Below are 19,624 nucleotides of genomic sequence, written 5' to 3'. Positions count from 1 at the left end.
AAAAGCCTGAAATATTTTGTCTCTGAATGTAATTGCATTTCTGGAAAGTAACAGTCTAGACCAATTTGAAGGTGCCCTTGCTTTCACACTCTGTTCATGTCTATCCGCAAGAAGTTCTACAGTGTGAATACGTCATGCATTCCTGCGCTGTGCTTCTACTCCTTCCTTTGGAAGGCTGCTTCACAATCAGAAACATCTCTGTTTCAGTACCTGGAGCCTAATATTCAGTCTTCATTTTCCCTCTTATGTGTCACCTCCCACCCCTGAAGTTCTCGTGCCACCATCAGTAACTGCTCCTTGTTGACTGCACCTCCTGATATTGCAGTGTGGCGTTAGACTCTGCCTCCTGCAGTCCCTGCAGTCTCTTAGCCAAGCAAGAGGTGTCTATCTTTTGTACTCTTCTGTGTTAACTAGTCCCTTAATCCCCCGCCTACATGCCAGAAGCTGGCAAGGCAACTGTAGCTGTCGTGCTGCACCTTCGTTGTGATGGGCTGGCAGAAGGGCCTTCCAGCTGGCTCCCCTGAGCCTCTGGGATGAAGCCATGAGAGCTGACCTTTGTATGCTGAGGCTCTGGGTCAGGCTGCCCAGGGGAGTGCTGGAATCCCCCCCCCACAGAGGGAACTAGGAGACATGTGGATGTGGCACTAAGGGACGCTTTAGCGATGGGACTCGATACATCAGCTCGATTAGACTTGGTGATCTTGAAGGTCTTTTCCAACTGAAATGATTCCATGATTCTAAGGCAAAAAAATAAAAACAAAAATCAGTAATTCAGGGCTTTCTGCACTGCCGAGTTGAACTGGAGCATCAGTTTTGGCATCCTGTTGTTTTTAGGGCTACACTTACAATGCATCCTCCCCCACAGAGCTTCGGTTTTCCCATAAATAAAAGTTGTGCCATACTCAGCTTTTTGCTCTCAGCCACCGTGCAATTTCTGGGCATTACATTTGCTCTTCTCTCGGTGTCGTTGTCTACATGCATGTTTTAACTAGTTGAGTCTTCAGCCAGTGCGAGCGAGGGGAAAAAATACCAAACCTATTTAGAGTGAGGAAACTCGCAGGCACTATTTGAGAAGGGTGGAGCTGAGATCCTTAGGGTAAATTATAAATGGGTGGTATTAAGTCGAAGGAAATAAACAAGTTACAACACCAAATCACTGCTCCCTCCACAGAGGATTTTAAAAGAAGCAGCAACATGATAGGCTAAAACAAACTCCCTGTCTGAAAGCCCTGAATTGTTTCTTTTCTTGCTACACAATAGAAGCAATATAGAGCCAAGAAGCCTTGAACATTGTTCCTGCAATAAAGATCCTAGCGTTTTGGAATCCATTCTTGGCATTACGAATAATTAATGTTAGCAATAAAAGTGTTTTCTGAAACATTTCCAAACCTGTGTGGTTCCTGTAATAGGCGAAGGTTCAGGTTTCATCTGATGGAGCTCAAACTAATTCCTCTGTTCTCAAAATAGACCCAGATGAAAGGCAAAAGAAATAACGACTTTTGCTCACTGAGCTTTCTTGGGCTGCAAAGGGGATGGCTTCACACAGGACTACAAGTCCAAACGCCTGTCCACACAGTGACTTCTTATCATGTTTCCTTCTGGAGATAACCTCCCTGGGGTGATACCAAGGCAATCACTCTGCCTAAGACTCAGCTCTGGTCCTCAGACCAGCTTGACACACAGACCAGGTTTCAGACTCCTGCGGGGGCTTTGGGCAGATGCAGACCTTCACTGCAGTGCCCCAAATCCAGGGAACCAGTGGGGGTCACAAGCACCAACGTGGGACTCCCAACCACCAACACAGATGTCATATCCCAGAGTTGTGCTCTACTCACCATAGTTGCAGAGTACCAATGGTGCAGCCCGAGGCTGAGCCTCAACATGGAGGATTTCCTCATAGCTTGCTTCTCTTCTCCGTTTTGTTTACAAGGGTGGATAGTAATAGGACAAGGGGGAATGGTTTCAAACTGAGACAGGGGAGGTTTAGGTTAGATATTAGGAGGAAGGTTTTCACACAGAGGGTGGTGACGCACTGGAACAGGTTGCCCAAGGAGGCTGTGGATGCCCCATCCCTGGAGGCATTCAAGGCCAGGCTGGATGTGGCTCTGGGCAGCCTGGTCTGGTGGTTGGCGACCCTGCACATAGCAGGGGGGTTGAAACTCGATGATCATTGTGGTCCTTTTCAACCCAGGCCATTCTATGATTCTGTGATTCGACTTCATCTGGGATCGCAGGAGGTGATCTGTGCTGACTGCAGTCCCAGACACAACCTTAAGTGTAGGAGGGAGTAGGAACCACCACAGGTGGCCCACAAACCTGAGCGTTGTTTTCTAGGCACTCTTCTTTCTTCACGCCTAATGTGTTGGTAGGTAATTTGATATCAGGGATAATAAACAACGTTCCCTCCCAGAACCTCGTTTCGTTCACTTTTAACGTACGGTACAAAATTTCTGTTTTCTTTCCATGTGTTGGAAAACTGGAAAGTTGATGAATAAAGCGTGGTTAGAAGATGCTTTATGGCTGACTGTTGTGGTTTCTATGCTTATTTGCTCAAAGTGCTACTCTAGCAGGAGTAGATCACTGGTACACTTGTGAAGTAAGCAGCTATGAATACATGCTACGTGTACAAATCTATATTTAACGTTACGTATACGTAATGTTGGGCTCCTTCAGCCCAGAGATCTCACAGTAGAGCTTAAAATAGGGAAATACCCTTCCCACTATTCGTAGGGTTTCTTCCCTGCTCTTGTGAACTTCATGTTCTAAGGAAATTCCTTGAAGCAACTTGTTTTCTGTACAACTGAGCACCAAATGGAGCTGGGTAGCAGCCTGGTTTTTTTAACTGCTCAATTTTATTTTAAATTCCCTTCGGAAAGAAACCTGAAATAGTTCACACCCAGGCAAGTCGGAACAGAGCATTTTTTGAACTGGGAAATGAATATGTCATCCGTTGGTACCGAGAAAACAAAGGGTCAGGCAAAACCTCGCCCACGAGCATATTTTTATGGAGGTTGCCCATCAACTTGACGTCTCTGTGATTCCTTCTATAGAAAAAGGCAGTTTATACCAGGAATCAGACCCAAAGAGAACATCACATTTTCTTTTGAAGGATCAGCCTTCATTGAAAACATGCCATTGAAAGCATGACACGTAATTCTGGTTTTCATCCCCACCTTGAGCTTCCTGTACCAACTGATGGGTTTCACCATTTACTGTCTCCAACTCTTCTGGAAGCAAGATCCATAGAAGGAGCAGCAGGGAGACCCCATCTGCATCCAGACCTGGGACCCCAGACAAGAACAACATGAAGCTGTTAGAGTGGGTCCAGAAGAGGCCTGGAAGATGATCAGATGGCTGGAGCACTTCTACTGCGAGCACAGGCTGAGGGAGTGGGGCTTGTTCAGCCTGGGGAAGAGAAGGCTCTGAGGAGACCTCATTGAGGCCTTCCAGTACTTGAAGAAGGTTTATAAACAACAGGGAGACTGACTTTTTACACTGGCAGGTAGTGATAGCACAGGGGAATGGCTTTAAACTGAAAGAGGGGAGATTTAGGTTAGATGTTAGGAGGAAATTCTTTACTCAGAGGGCAGTGAGGCCCTGGCACAGCTGCCCATAGAGCTGTGGGTGCCCATCCCTGGAGGCGCTCAGGGCCGGGTTGGATGGGGCCCTGGGCAGCCTGAGCAGGTAGGAGGCAGCCAGCCCAACTCAGGGGGTAGGGCTGGGTGGGCTTTAAGGTCCCCTTCAACCCAAACCATTCAGCAACTCTGATTTCACTGGTGCCTAAGAAGTGATTTGAGTTGTCCGTGTGTTAAATGTGCCACTCCTTTCACTAGGGCAGTGGGTCAGCTTTGCATTTGAAGTATATTTTTATGGTACAGTTATACAGCAAGTGGTAGAATGCACGAAAGGGCTTCAGAACAATAGGAATTGTGTAATTAATGAGAAAACAGTGAAACATGTCAGATAAACAAGAGAAAATTAACTGCTTGGAAAGCGGCTCCAAGAAAACAGCAGGCAGGTAGCAAAAAAAGGAGTAGAACAGAGGATTTGGTGTAATTATCCCCACAATTAGTTTCATACAAATGCTTTTGCAAGATCTTCCCTCTCCAGACTCCTGGATGTTGCCTTTTGCTGCCATAAAATGGGAGGGAAATAAGGTTTAAACTGCCTTTTCTTGTGGATCTATTTAATCTAACAAAATCTCCTGAAACGTGTACTTGGATCTGACATTCAAAAGGCTGCACAGAAGGATTGTGTTGCAACAAAAGCTTTTTTTCCCTTCTTTTCAAAACGTGGGCATTAAGGATTGCAACAGGAAAATGTAAAGAGAGAAAAATACAGATGTGCACTGGGGTGGTTTTTATGTACGTGCCAAGTTGATGCTGGTGTGAATTAAACCAACTGCAGAGTGAGTAGCTGGGTTTTTGAGAGCATGAAACACAGCACCCAAACCAACCTGTTAGCCTCAGCTCAGTGCTGGGGAAGATCTTGGAGCAGTTTCTCCTGCAAGCCATGTGTATGGAAGAGGGGGAGGTGATATGGGACAACCAGCACGGCTTCACCAAGGGCAGGTCCTTACTGCTTTCTATGGTGTAACTGTCAGCGGCCAAGGGAAAAGATGTCATCTATCTGGACTTCAGTAACACCTTTGCCACTGTCCCCCGCCACGTCCTTCTCTCCCAACTGGAAAGATAGGGATTTGGCAGATGGACTGCATGATGTATGACTGACCGGCTGTGAGATCGTACCCAGAGAATGGTGGGCAGTGGCTCAGTATCTACATGACGAGTGGTGTCCCCCAGGGCTCAGTGCTGGGAGCGGTGCTTTCGGCATCTTCATCAGTGACACCGACAGCGGGCGTGAGTGCACCCTCAGCAAGTTTGCCAATGACACCAAGCTGTGGGGTGCAGTCAGCACATGTGAGGGACGGGATGACATCCAGAGAGGCCTAGACAGGTTCAAGCAGTGGGCCCAGGTGAACCTCAGAAGATTCAACGAAGTCAAATGTGAGATCTTGCACCTGGGTTGTTGCAACCCCAGCTATCAGCACAAGCATGGAGATGTAAGGACAGAGCACAGCCGTGCCAAAAAGACCTGGAGGTGCCGGTGGACGGCAGCCGGACGTGAGCCAGCAATGTGCCCTCACAGCCCAGAAAGCCATCCCGGGCTGCATCAAAAGCAGCACGGCCAGCAGGGCGAGGGAGCTGATCCTGCCCCTCTGCTCTGCAGTGTGAGACCTCACCTGGAGACGCTCAAGGTCAGGCTGGATGGGGCTCTGAGCACCCGATGGAGCCATAGGTGTCCCTGTGCAGTGCAGGGGGGTTGGACTACATGACCCTTAAAAGTCCCTTCCAACTCAAACGATTCTATGATACTATGAAACCCGATAATGGGGAAGTTAATTTAAGATTTCTTTTGAACCTATTTTCTCTCTCTTTTCAGGAACGACTTTTTCCATCAGAGGATTAGAAAATGCAACAAAGCCTCTAAATTCCATTAAAAAAAAAAAAAATCGGACGGGATAAAGCTGAATCAGCAAAACCCCTTCCCAACCTGCCACTTACAAAGCTTTACTTTCCCCCTGACGGACGTATTGGCGATAATCCCACCATTTTTTCCCCTTGAAACGACGCCGTTCCGGGCCGAAGGCAGCCGAAGGGACCGCCGTTTCTCGCACCCTGCAGGGAGCGCAGCGGCTCCGCAGCCTCAGGACGGCCCGACGGCCGCCCCCTCCCGGCGGCGCGTCCCGCAGCGCTTCCCGCAGCCCCCGCCAGGGGACACTGCGCCCGCGGGGACGGGCACGGCGAGCGGCGGCGGAAAGCGCTCAGCGCGAACGCACGGAGTCATCGCCGCCGCGATATTGAAACGCGGGCTTCGGCTCCGCTTCTCCCCTCAGACCGTAACTTCGCAGAGAGTTCGCAACGCTTTGCGGCCGCCCCAAAACGAGCTCAAACTCAGCCGTCCTTTTGCCTACCCGCTGCTCTGCGCGGCCCGCAGCGGTCGGCGAGCTGCGGGGCAGCCCCAGAGCGGCAGGACGCGCACAGCCTCACAGGATTGTTTTCCGTACTCTGAGAAGCGATATTGGTTTTTTTTTCCTACTTAATTTTTTGCTCAAGCGTACATTCGCTTTAATTCTTGTTACAGACGACGAATCCGAGACGACAGGTGACTGCGCACGGGGAAAGCCGCAGCGCTCCGTCGGAGCCGCGCTCCCACCTCCCGAAGCGGCTCCCCCCGACGGAGCCCGCCGCCTTCCCCGCGCTTCCGAGCGGCGGACGGACGGACGGAGGGACGGAGGCAGAGAGCCCCGCGGGGCGCGCCCGGCCCGGCCCGGCCCCCACCGCCGCCACCGCCCGGGAGGGGCCGGGAGGGGCTGCCGGGAAACCCCGCCCCGGGCAGCGCCCGCCGCGCAGCGCGGAGCCCGCAGTGAGCGGAGCGGGGCGGCACAACGGGACGGGACGGGACGCGGCGGCTGCACCGTGCGGGGAACACTGCGGCCGTGGGCCGACCCCGCCGGAGGGGACGCTGAGGAGCGGCTTCGGGATTTTTCTTTTTTTTTGTTGTTGTTGTTTTTTTTTCTCTTTTTTCTTTTTTCTTTTTTTTCCTCTGTGAGAAGTAGAGGAGCAGCAGGTTTATGCTAATCGCCCTCCCGGGAGCAGCGGTAGGAGGAGGAGGAGGAGGAGAGGAGCCATTTTGAACTCACTTCAAAGTTTAAGGTGGAAAAGTTGGAGCGCTCCCGCCCGCTGCCCGCGGACGGGGCCGGGGCTCCCGCGGAGCGCGGGGCGCAGCGGGGCCGGGGAGGCGGCTGATGGCTGCGGGCGGGCGGGCGGCCCGGCGGGTGGATGGATTGTGCGGCAGCGCGCAGCCCGCGGTCGCTGCCTCCTGAGCCCCGGAGATGCCGCGGCTGTCCGCCGCCGCCGCCGCCTGCGTGTCCTGGGCCGCGCTGCTCTGCGCCCTGGCTCACGCGGACGGCGCGGAGTCTCGGCCGCCCCGCGCCGCCCCGCTCCTCCACCTGCCCCCGGGCGCCGCGCCGCGCCGCGGAGCCGCCGAGCCGCCGGCGCTGCCGCCCGCCGGGCGCCTGAGGGCGGCGGGGGCCGCGCCGCGCCGCGCTCCGCCCGCGGAGCCCCGCGGGCCCCGGTGCGGAGGGCTGAGCCCGCGGCGCGGCCGGCGGCGGGCGGCCCCCGAGCCCCGCGGAGCGGACTGCGCTTGGGCGGAGGGGGACGGGCGGAGGGCGGCGCGGCGGGCGCGGAGCCCCAACAGCCCCCCGCAGTTCCAGCTGCCCAGCTACCAGGTGTCCATCCCCGAGAACGAGCCGGCCGGCACGGCGGTGATCGTGCTGCGCGCGCAGGACCCCGACGAGGGGGAGGCGGGCCGGCTGGCGTACTCCATGGAAGCGCTCTTCGACGAGCGCTCCAACGACTACTTCTCTATCGACCCGCAGACGGGCGGCGTGGTCACCGCCCGCAGCCTCGACAGGGAGACGAAGGACACCCACGTGCTGAAGGTGACCGCCTCCGACCACGGCTCCCCGCGCCGCCGCTCGGCCACCACCTACCTGACGGTGACGGTCAGCGACACCAACGACCACGAGCCGGTGTTCGAGCAGCCCGAGTACCGGGAGAGCATCCGCGAGAACCTGGAGGTGGGCTACGAGGTGCTGACCATCCGCGCCACCGACGGCGACGCCCCGGCCAACGCCAACATGCTGTACCGCCTGCTGGAGCCGGGCGCCGGGGATGGGGTCTTCGAGATCGACCCGCGCTCCGGGGTGGTGAGGACCCGCGCCCCGGTGGACCGCGAGGAGGTCTCCGAGTATCACCTGGTGGTGGAAGCCAATGACCAGGGCAAGGATCCCGGGCCACGCAGTGCCACGGCCATGGTGCACATCACCGTCGAGGACGAGAACGACAACTACCCTCAGTTCAGCGAGAAGCGCTACCTGGTGCAGGTGCAGGAGGACGCCCCGGTGAACAGCCAGATCCTGCAGGTGCAAGCCACGGATCGGGACCGGGGCAGCAATGCCCAGGTGCACTACAGCATCGTGAGCGGCAACCTGAAAGGTCAATTCTACATCCACTCCTTCTCCGGTGCCATCGATCTGATCAACCCTCTCGACTATGAGACTATTCGGGAGTACACGCTCCGCATCAAAGCCCAGGATGGGGGCAGGCCTCCCTTAATCAACTCCAGCGGCATGGTGTCGGTGCAGGTTGTGGACGTCAATGACAATGCCCCCATCTTCGTCAGCACTCCCTTTCAGGCCACGGTGCTGGAGAACGTTCCTCTGGGCTACTCGGTGCTGCACATCCAGGCTGTGGACGCTGACTCTGGGGAGAACGCGCGCCTGGAATACAAGCTTATTGAGATGGCGCCGCCGGCTGGGGTTGCCCCTGCATCGGGGGACTCCGGGTTTCCCTTTCAAATCAACAACAGCACAGGGTGGATCACGGTGGCTGCAGAGCTGGACCGAGAAACTGTGGAGAACTACCACTTTGGCGTGGAGGCCAGGGACCATGGTGTGCCGGTGATGACCTCCTCAGCCAGCGTGTCCATCACTGTCCTGGATGTGAATGACAACAACCCCACCTTCACCGAGAAGGTCTATCATCTCCGGCTGAATGAGGATGCAGCTGTGGGCAGCAGTGTCCTCACCCTGACTGCTGTGGACAGGGACGTGAACAGCGTAGTGACCTACCAGATCACCAGTGGCAACACCAGGAACCGCTTTGCCATCACCAGCCAGAGCGGAGGGGGACTGATCACGCTGGCCTTGCCTCTGGATTACAAGCAGGAGAGGCAGTATGTGCTCACTGTCACTGCCTCTGATGGCACTCGCTTTGACACCGTCCAGGTCTTCATCAACGTCACAGATGCCAACACACACCGCCCAGTCTTCCAGAGCTCGCACTACACGGTGAGCGTCAGCGAGGACAAGCCTATTGGCACCTCTATTGTCACCATCAGCGCCACTGATGAAGACACGGGGGAGAATGCAAGAATCACTTACATTTTGGATGACAACATCCCTCAGTTCCGCATTGACCCCGACACCGGCACCATCACCACCCTGATGGAGCTGGACTACGAGGACCAGGCGTCCTACACATTGGCCATCACAGCCCATGACAACGGCATCCCGCAGAAATCAGACACCACCTACGTGGAGATCCTCATCCTGGATGCCAATGACAACGCCCCCCGCTTCCTGCGCGACCGCTACCAGGGCTCAGTTTTTGAGGACGTGCCGCTCTCCACCAGCGTCCTGCAGCTTTCTGCCACCGACCGCGACTCGGGCCTCAATGGCCGCTTGCTCTACACGTTCCAAGGTGGGGATGATGGAGATGGAGACTTCTATATCGAGCCCACCTCTGGAGTGATACGCACGCTGCGCAAGCTGGACCGTGAGAACGTGGCCGTCTACAGCCTGCGGGCCTTTGCTGTAGACAGGGGCAGCCCGCCGCTGAAGGCCTCTGTGGATATCCAGGTGACTGTGCTGGACATCAATGACAATCCCCCTGTCTTTGAGAAGGATGAGTTTGATATCTTTGTGGAGGAGAACAGCCCTGTGGGCTCTATCGTGGCCCGAATCAGCGCGGCCGACCCTGACGAGGGAACCAACGCGCAGATCATGTACCAGATAGTGGAGGGCAACATCCCTGAGGTCTTCCAGCTGGACTTGTTGAATGGGGACCTCACGGCCCTGATGGACCTGGATTACGAGAGCCGCACGGAGTATGTGATAGTGGTGCAGGCCACCTCGGCCCCACTGGTGAGCCGGGCGACCGTGCACATCCGCCTGTTGGATCAGAACGACAACCCACCCGTCCTGCAGGACTTCCAGATCCTCTTCAACAACTACGTGACCAACAAGTCCAACAGCTTCCCCTCCGGTGTGATCGGCAAGATCCCTGCGCACGACCCTGATGTGTCAGACAGCCTGGCCTACACCTTTGTGCAAGGCAATGAGTTAAACTTGCTCCTCTTGGACTCCGCCACTGGGGAACTGAAGCTCAGCCGAGACCTGGACAACAACCGGCCCCTGGAAGCCCTCATGAAAGTGTCGGTTTCAGGTAAGCATGCATCGGAGGTGTGTGAATTGTGCAGTTCTTCTTGTCGGGCTGATGGGGTGGCATGGGCAGAATAGCTGCTTGTAGCTCAGCGTGCAGCCTCCAGTTTCCAGAGGCAGCGATTTATCTGTGAAGTTCTTGGAAAGGAACCACAAAAATGGATCTAATCCACATGCTGTGGGTTGAAGTGGTGCGTTGAAGCTGTTTGGTAGATGTGGATTGCCAGAGTAAGTAAACGTGTGCGGGGGTATAGATTTCCTCCGTTCAGGTGGTGCTAAGGGTTTTCTGATGTGGTTGCATCAAGGCAATAAATGATCTAACTTGCAAAGATGTAGGGAATGCGCACGTACCTGTGATGCTTGGGGTTAAGCTTACTGCTGGTGATACACGATGGCTTTGCAGATCCATCTCTCCCTAGCCCTTTTTTTCCTGTTTTGTTAAAAAATAGCGGCCAAGTAGCACTCAAATCAATCCTGAGTGATCTTCTGTTGTGGGAGGAGAGGAGCGGGGAAGGACAGGTGCTGTGACCGCCTTCCTTGGAGAGCTGGTGTGTGACGGGGAGGGCTCTGCCTCTTCTGTTGGGCAGACCGTCCCCTATTGTTAAGTGTGTACTTTAATGTGAGTGTGTATACACTCTTGGGATAAGTGTTTTTTTTTCTGCTCCGTCAGTTGTTTATCATGGAATTACTTTTTATGCCTTTAATTGTGGCATCAATCACGCAATGAGTAATTTCCTTTGCAGGTGCCACTCTATAAAGTTTACTGTGGACCTGATCCCACACTGCTGTTGACTTTCGAAGGTTATAACCAGACGCATTCCTCGCTGCCTCTCTGTGCAACCCTGAAGCTAATATTTGAATTCTTTTTTTCCCTTTTTTACATAGAATAGCTGGAAGTACAAGGCACATAGGAACATAGGACGTGCCTTTTTTTTTTTTTTTTTTTTTTTGGAGGATTGTATTAAAAAATACCAAACTGTGGCATAATCCTGGCAGTGCTCATTACTGTAAGTAGTCATTAAGTGCAGCAGGGCCTCGGGGGACTCTCCGTTGTGCTTGCAGGCTTGAGTTCCTTTTTGCTTCGGGAAAATGAAAGTGATATTCACTGCACTGATTGAATTTACTGCGCTGCGTCACCTGATGGGAGACTCCTGTTGCAAAGTGCTGGGGGGCAGCTCACGCGGTACGTTAGCTCATAAATGCCGTTTCCACGTCCTGTGAGGACTTGCAGAAATAACAGGCAGTTGGCTGGTGGCCTTAAAGAAACATTTGGATTAGCGCGGCGGTGATTGCGTGGTCATCGTCTGTCTGAAGCAGCAGCTCTTTATCTAACAGCAGCTGATAAGAGCTGACTTGGAGCGAAAAGCTTGGAGCAGTCGTTGGGTCAGACCTGATGGAGAGAAATGGCTCATAGGGACCATTGCTCAGTCTGAGGAAGTGACAAGCAGGGAAACGAAGGACCGGGGATCTCCGTTAAGCAATGGGTGCTCAGCCCTTACTGCTTTGCATTCACCTTGGGTGAAGATGTGAACTTTGCAGCTCTGCTGTGGTGTTGATCAGAACCGAGTCTGCTGTGCATCCTGAGATACTTAAATACACGAGCTCCTTACGGGCAGGGGTTTGACGTAATTTTGACAAGTGCTGAACTCCCTTTGGTGTTTGTTCTGAGCTGTTTGCTGTTTGGGAGCTGGGAGGGCAGAGTTCTGCCGTTTGTGATTGTTTCCAGTAAACTTTCACCTGCTTGCTTTCCTGCTTATCTGATGTGGTCTCAAAAAAAAAAAAAAAAAAAAAGGAAGAAAAAGACAGGAGAGCTCAGACAGAAGCGCTCCACCTGGTTATCTCCCAAGTGTTGCAAAATACCTGCAAATCATCTGCTAGGATAAGCTGCCAGTTAACTGAAAAATGTGTCTATGGAGCAGCCATTAACCTCTCAACCCAGACAGACACAAAGTCCTGCCCGGCTCACAGCTGCTGCTCGGGTCAGGGCAGAATGTGAGCTCTTTATGAACATGGGGAATGTGATCTATATACGGGTCGGAAGTAGCTGTGCTGCTATAAAAGCCTGGCTGCCACCCAGCACTGCCTCCTGCCATTGGGGTGAGCGTGTGGGGCTGAGGAGCTGCTGAACCCCGTCACTGTGGGACTTTGAGACGTTGCTAAAACCCATGTCCTTTTATTTGCCTTGGGAATTGTTTGGAGAAGCGTGGGAATTCTGTCCTTCTGCACATAAACAAAACTTGGGGAATCGTGAAGAGCAAGCAGATTGAGATAACTGGTTTCACAAAGCCTGAGAATGGCACGGCTCTTCATGCTTTACCTAAAGAAAAGAAACACCCTCGGAGCTGCGTGGGGCCGTGGGCAGCCCGTGGGGTTCTGTGCATGCAGCTCTGCCCGGTGCTGTGGGACCTGCTTGGCCGTGCCCTGCAGCTGTCAGGAGGAGAGCGGGGAGGAACGTGGCTGGTGGGGCCCGTGGGCGGGCAGGCAGTCATTAGTATCTTGGAGCGGGAGAGCAGCTTTTGAAGTCAGCCTCTTTTGAAGTGAATCTCTCTGGGTGCCCCTGTGCCGTGCCCACAGAGTGAGCAAACAGGCCCTGCTGCAGGAGCCTAAGCCAGGTGTGCTCCGGGGGTGCCCCAGCTGCTCACGGGCTTTGGCTGCGGTTGTGTCTCATAGTGATGTCTCTCAGAGTCCCTCATTTTAACTACTCTTTGCCCTGAAAGCTGGTTCTTGTGCTGCAGGTGTGGGGTTGCTTAGAAGGAAGCGTTCTCCTTTTCCCTGACATCTTCAAGGCTTTCCTGTGGGAAGGCACAGCTTGGCTCTGTGTCCCCATGCCCACGTGTAGCATCAAGAGGTTTGTGCTGTTCTAACAACTGGGGCCCTGCTGCAATCCTGCCCTTGCTTTCCTGGGCTCCATTTTACTCTGATCGTGCCTCTGTACTCAGCACTGGTGAGGCTGTACCTCGAGTGCTGTGTTCAGTCGTGGGTGCTCACTGCAGGAACGACATGGAGGCCCTGGAGTGTGTCCAGAGAAGGGCAGTGGAGCTGTGAGGGGTGTGGAGCACAGTTCTGATGGGGAGCGGCTGAGGGAGCCGGGATGGGTCAGTCTGGAGAAGAGGAGGCTCAGGGGAGGCCTCTACAGCTGCCTGAAAGGAGGTTGTGGTGAGGTAAAGGTCGGCCTCTTCTCCCAGATAACAGTGACAGGGCGAGAGGAGATGGCCTCAAGTTGTACCTGGGGAGGTTCAGGTTGGGTGTTAGGAACAATTTCTTCTCAGCAAGAGTGGGGAGGCACTGGCACAGGCTGCCCAGGGAGGTGGTGGAGTCACTGCCCCTGGAGGTGCTCAAGAAACATGTGGATGTGGTGGGGAGGGACACTGTTAGTGAGAGTGGTGGGGGTGGGCTGATGGTTGGACTGGATGAGTTCAGAGGTCTTTTCCAACCTTAATGATTGCTTGATTTTATGTCTGTGATTTCTTACTGTTGTTAAATATGTATTTTAAATTGATAAGATTATTTAAAATGATGGCTTTTTGTCCACAGTTTACAATAACGTCAAATTTACTCAGGATCTTATGGGATTTTTCTGGTTTAAAAAGAGATTGACAATTGCTCCAGCCCCAAGATGTTGTCATGTGTTAGGCATTGCACTGCAGTCCCTGTGTGCCCTGGAGGAGGGCTGGGTGCTGGCCTCAGCTGTGCACAGGTGCTGTGTGAGGTCCCTTGTGTATGACATTGCAAACTGCCTGCACCAGCTGGGCCCAGAGTGTGTGCTACAAATGTAAAGTAATGCCATATAACATGCCATTTTGGGAAGGCAGTGCTCTGGCTCTGTGCTTTGCTGTGGGCTGGTTTCCCTAGTGAGGGGTAGGCACGCTGAAGCGTTCCTTTACATTCCTTTGACTTCAAACCTCCACTGGCATTCAGTGACTGTAGTGACTATCAGCAACTACAAATCCGGATAGAGCTCCTTCATGTTGCAATAAACATCTGCTGTTTTTAACTTTAGCACTTGTTCAAGGATCTTTATTATTATTGTAATTTAAAAGCCATTACGCTAAAGCTCCTGCCTCTCCAGCTCCATGCTTCTCCATACAAATGAAAGAGAAGACATTACACTTAGTTTAACCCTTGGGACAAATGCAAGGCCACGGCTGTGCCTAAGGTAGAGCACTGGGGAGTTGTGTGTGTGGACTTTGGGACGGGGGCATTCAAGTTCCCTCCTGCACCCCAAAGCAGCGCTGCCCCCAGGTATGGGCTGGGAGCATCGTGGTGCAAATTGTCTTCCTGCCCCTGTGCTTAGGGGGCTGTGCCTCCACCACCTGTGGCATGTGGGACTGCTGAGGCCGTTTTGGGGGTGCAGTGCGTAGAGCAAGGAGATCCTTCTGGTGAGACTGCAGGACCAGCACTGCTTTCAGGTACTGGGGAGGAGGGATTGGCACCCAAAACGGCTCTCTGCGTCCTCCCCTTGCCACTGGGGAGGTAAATTCCTGCAGCCTTAAATAAGCCGTACAATTACAGGATTATAGGAATGAAAGGATGCTCCCTCCTCCCTCCCCGTGCCTTCCCCGTGGGTGAGGTGCAGGTTTCCTCCTGAGCCCATTTCCTGACAAAATGGGGATTCTGCCTTTCCCTGCACTGGTGTTGTGTGTGCACACCCAGCACGGGAGCAGCAGCTGGGAGGGAGCAGCAAGTGACCTCGTTGGGAACACAGGGTGTGAGACCCGGCCATCACTTTGTGTATTAAATGGGAAATAACGATTAGCAGCCTTTGTGCTGTGCTTTTCACTGCTTACCTTTGTTTTCCTAAATCAGTGACTGCAAAGTAGTGGCCATCCTTTTGAAGTGAGGAGAGCTCCCATGCTGCTGTTGCTACTGAAATCCTTCCTTATCTAAAATGCAGCTCGGTTACACAGAGACAGATACCCCTCCGGCCCGCAGGTATGCGAGTTGCCCCCCTGCTCTGTGTAATCTGTCCCAGCTGATAAAAAGCCGCTGCTGCCTTGTTGCTCTCATGTGTGTTTCCTTCCACTTCGTTCCTGGCTTTCATAGGAGTGGTGTATTTTTGTTTTTGAAGACAGGAAAACCTCTATGGCTGCGAGAGCAAAAATATTTAATGGAAGGCTGACTGGCAAAATAACTTTTGACTGAGATAAAAGTTATCTCCTGCAGGTAAATAAATAAAATAACGAGTTACACAGTGACTTTAGTTGGAGAGAGAAGCAGTTTCTCTGCTAAAAAAATGATTTCCGTATATAAAAAAGTGTTTACCACAGCATAGTTGAGGAATTAAATGAGGTGTTTTATCTCAGTAAGAAGTTATTTTGCGCATCAGCTTCTCTCAGCAAATGCTGCTGTGGAAGTAGCTATCGCTGTGTTTGTTTTCTCCGTCTGTGTGTGCTGTATGTGCCCATTTTTGTTTCACAGTGTTTGCAAGGTCTCCCTACCTTAGCAGATCTCAGTGGCTTAGCTGCAACCAGAAGGCACTTCTGAACCTCATCCCACGTCAATCCGAGAGGTTGCAGTCGACTCCTGGAGGGAAAAGCAAAACAAAAACCCCTATGCTACTCATTTCCTCGTTTGGAAACTGCTGTACCCAAACCTGTATGGAAAACGCCCACATCTGAGGACCAGCCTGAGAATTTGGCTTGTAGCACTGCTTCAGCTATCCCTGAAAAGTGACACAATATGTAAAGTAGGATAAAATACCTGTTTTCTGAAGGTAGAAAACTGGTTGATGAAGTCACGCTGAGGGTATTGGCTCAGTGGGCATGGTGGGGGTTGGGCTGACAGAGTTAATGATCTCAGTGGTGCATTCCAACCTTAGTGATTCTGTGATTCTAACCGTGCCTGGGTCCAGCTGGAGACTGGCAGCTCAGTCTGAGGCCAGATGGGACGTGGGGTGACCCAGCCAGGGCAGGAGGGACATCCCTGCACAGTACCCAAAGGGTTTGGGGCAGCTTGAACTGCTCTGCTTATTTGGTAATGCAGCATTAACTACTGAAAACTCAAGTGTGTGTTTATGTCTGTAACATCTTCTGGATGAGCTGTTGCGTTGCCTTGGTTGAGAAGTGATTTAATGAGGTTTTGGGGTTTGGGCTGGTTTTGCTCAGCACACTGGTAGTTTTATTGGGTATTTTATTGCCTAAATGTGGATGCTCTTCCCGGTGTTTTGTGGGAAAGGGGGAGACCAGCACAGAGAAGGTGTAAGCAGAATGAGACTGAAGATGAGAGAGGGAGCAAAATCTACTGGGATTTACTTGATAGCAAGTCTCAGGAGATAGAAATTAAACTTAGAGAAATACGATGAAGGTATTGCTTGGAAAACTTCTTTTCCCCCTATTTTCAAGTTATTTGCAAATGCAGAGATAGTTATAATAACAATTTTTCATTGGCTTGGTGTTGTTTTTTATTTCTGGATTACTTTTTAAGCTTCAGGGTTTGTTCGTGAATGGGTTGGCTTTCTGTATTCCCTTGCTGTGATTTTCTTCCCTCTTAGAAATCGTGAAAGCGCTTTCCTTCATGTGACTTACAGTTGTAGACTGGGAGGAATTCCCGTTTGCTCTCTTCTGGTCTCTCTTTTTCTTTGCACTTAAGGATTGTTTCAGGGCCAGGTTTTGGAGCCCATGCAAACAGACGTTGAATTGTTGTGAAGGGCAATGACAAAAGAACCTTTTGTTTCGAATAAAGGAGCAGTTCTCTAGGTTAGGATATTGGGATGACAGTAAAGGTGCACTAGAACTAGTCATGGGGAAAGCAGGTGACGTGGAGCAGTGGCATTTTATACTTCATTATCTCCAACATCCCGAGCACTACCTGAGGAAGTAGTTGGCTGCTGATAATGTGTATAATTTTACACTTGCTCTTTGAATGGTCTGTTCTCCTTCAGCATGTATTCTCAATAACTTGAAATTCCGTTTCATAGCTGACTCTCACCTCTGAGCTGGATGGGTTTTCTCAGTGTTAACATTCACAATGATGCATCAGACAAGCCACGACCAAGAAGAGCAATGCTGGGTTTAGGGTGATGTTCAGTGAAGGCAAGTAGCGCATTCACCACCTGTCTGGACAGGGCTTTCTGCTGGGACTTGGGTGAGAGCCCAAACTTCCTCCCCTTCCCAATGCTTCGGCGAGAGCACGGCCTCCAGGCAGGGCTGGGGACACTCCTTTTGTTCTCTGCCTCCTCCTTGGGCTGTGCTGCAGGTCTGCCCACACTCTGCAGCCGCTGGGCTATCTCCAGTGTTTCAGCTGGTGGGTACTCAGGGTTCATGGGTCAGGGGTGTGTGATAGCATGCAGCACCTATGAATGTGTTTGCATTGCAGCCAGATGTGAAGCAGCTGCATAGATGGGCTTATCAGAGCTTGCTTCCTTCCGGTTCCTTAGGGTATAGGCAGCAGCAGCTGCACCATGGCGCGGCTTTGGTGCAAGCAAAACGATGTCACTGAACCCCTCAATTCCCACCTTCTGGACTGGACACAAAAAACGTGATGCTGAAACCTCTTCTAAGCCTACGTGCTACAAATACCTTTTCAATATTTAGAAGCGTAGGCAACTCTAGATGGAACACTCATCCATAGAAGATGAGCAGGGGGAGAATCAAATGTCAGCCACAACACACGATCCACACACACACTCCATCCCCTTCTCCCCCACTTTTATAAGCCCTCAGGATTTTGAGAGCCAGTTGGTGGGGTCAGACTGCGGCATTTGAGTGTTTGGGATAAAGTAATTTGTGCTTAACTCTGTATTGCCTAACTTAGAGGATTTGGGCAATTCTCTTGGCTTCCTTTGTCACATAGACTTGTATTTCCAAAAATACCTATGGAGAGACACCAGGAAATGTAGGAGGATTAAAAAAGCTGAAGATACTCAGATCAGACCTCATGAGCCTCGTTGGCAGTTGTTCATGGTATAATTATTCTGCTCCAGTTTCTGGGGGGATGGCGACATTTTTAGGCAGAATAGTACTAAAACTACTCTGACAACTTTAGCATTTAAGAAACAAGTATGCCGGTGCTGTCCTTTATGATTAATTGGCTTTTTTGTTTTCTGCTCCATTTTTAAGACCATTTCACCGAATGACTGCATAAAGAGAGTACAGAACAAGTTGACAGGGACTCAGTTCTTCAAAGCCTTGTTTGCAGTAGTTGTCCACTTGAAAGAAAGAACGTCTAAGACCTGATTAAATTCAGTTTGCCACTCTGTGTTCCTGTGACAAGTGACAGTTTTACTGTTTTTTCCCTCTGATGCAGATCTTTTTCCAGTGTTGAAAACACAGAACTATTTATAGAGGTAATACAAGTTTCCAAGAGGGGCAGCATGAAATCTAAATGGAAAAAATTGAAATCCGTCATTCAGTGATTTCTTGTTTGGTGAGGGTTTGTCTCACACAGTTGTTTATAAGGCACGGCTGCATACATTTAGGTTTAGATTCCATCGTAGCTTGTTGATTTTGTTGGATTGAAAGAGTGTAATGAAAAGCAGAGTTTGATTTGTATGGTCAGATTTATGTCCCTTGGCACATCTCTAAGAGAAATAAGAGACCTGTGTGGGGTTGGATGTGTAGGTCCCAGCCATGACCTGCCAGTAGGCGTGGGGGCTGCCAGATGGAGATGCACATCTCACCTCCATTTAAAGAGGAACACGGGTTACTGGTTTGGGCTAATTGCCTTGTTAGATAGGAAAGCCCTGTGGGTGTACCCACCCTGTCCCTGTGTGCCAGAAAGGAAGGGTTAGTTTTCTTTTGTAGTGATGACTGTACTTGGTTCTTTTGCAGCAAACTACCCCTATTTACATGCTTAGCAGACTAGATGGAAAGAATGAAGGGAGGCTAGAACTTGCAAGCTGGAAAATTTGCTCAGAGAAGCTGTAGATGCTCCATCCCAGGAGGCACTCAGGAGTGGGCTGGATGGGGCCCTGGGCATCCTGAGCTGGTGGGTGGCAGCCAGCCCATGGCAGGGATTGGGGCTGGGTGGGCTTTAAAGTTTCTTCCATCCTAAACCATTCTGTGATTCTATTAAATGCTTTCCCATAAGTAAAATTAGGATGTACCTTATATGTCTTCAGGTATTTGGATGTGTGAGGGAAAAGTATGCTTCTATGGGAATTTGGCATTCAACAAAGAAATAAGATTCTAAAATACTTCAAAAAGGTGGTCTTTGCACTTGAAGAAGGAATATTGAACAGAAGAATAGAGCTTGCTGAAGAGAAAGGAAGACTTTTGGACTTTGTTTCAACAAGCAGTTAATGCCACTAAGCTGCAACTGCCTTCATATTTATTCCACTATTTACACTTGCCAAGCACAAAAAAGGCAACTAAATGAAATGGTAAACCTGTAATGCATGCTAAGGGGGCCACATAATAAACATAGACATGTTATGCTTATCAAATACAAAGAAAAGTAATCTGTTTTCAACACCAATGCCAAACAGGTGATGGATGCTACATTCCTCAGATCTCCAGCACTTTTGGAAGTGACACATCTGATCAAAATATTTCAACACTTTTTGAAGGAAAAAGGAGAGGCTGTTGTTATAATAACATTCATCAGCAATGCATCTCTTTC

The 19,624-nt window shown here is 51.3% G+C and overlaps 1 protein-coding gene across 1 annotated transcript in view; it reads left to right on the top strand.

Moving 5' to 3' along the window:
• Positions 1 to 6,895: 6,895 nt before the first annotated feature.
• The window catches only part of CELSR1 (cadherin EGF LAG seven-pass G-type receptor 1), a 160,228-nt gene continuing 147,499 nt past the window's right edge, over positions 6,896 to 19,624 (top strand). The window contains exon 1 of the mRNA XM_046915547.1: positions 6,896 to 10,070. Within this exon, the coding sequence (XP_046771503.1) occupies positions 6,896 to 10,070 (3,175 nt within the window). The remainder of the gene's footprint in view (positions 10,071 to 19,624) is intronic.

Source organism: Gallus gallus, chromosome 1 (genome assembly GCF_016699485.2).
Source record: "Gallus gallus isolate bGalGal1 chromosome 1, bGalGal1.mat.broiler.GRCg7b, whole genome shotgun sequence".
NCBI classification, from domain to species: domain Eukaryota; kingdom Metazoa; phylum Chordata; class Aves; order Galliformes; family Phasianidae; genus Gallus; species Gallus gallus.
The sequence above is the reverse complement of the archived record's forward strand: the minus strand, read 5'-3'. Positions and strand labels throughout refer to the sequence as shown.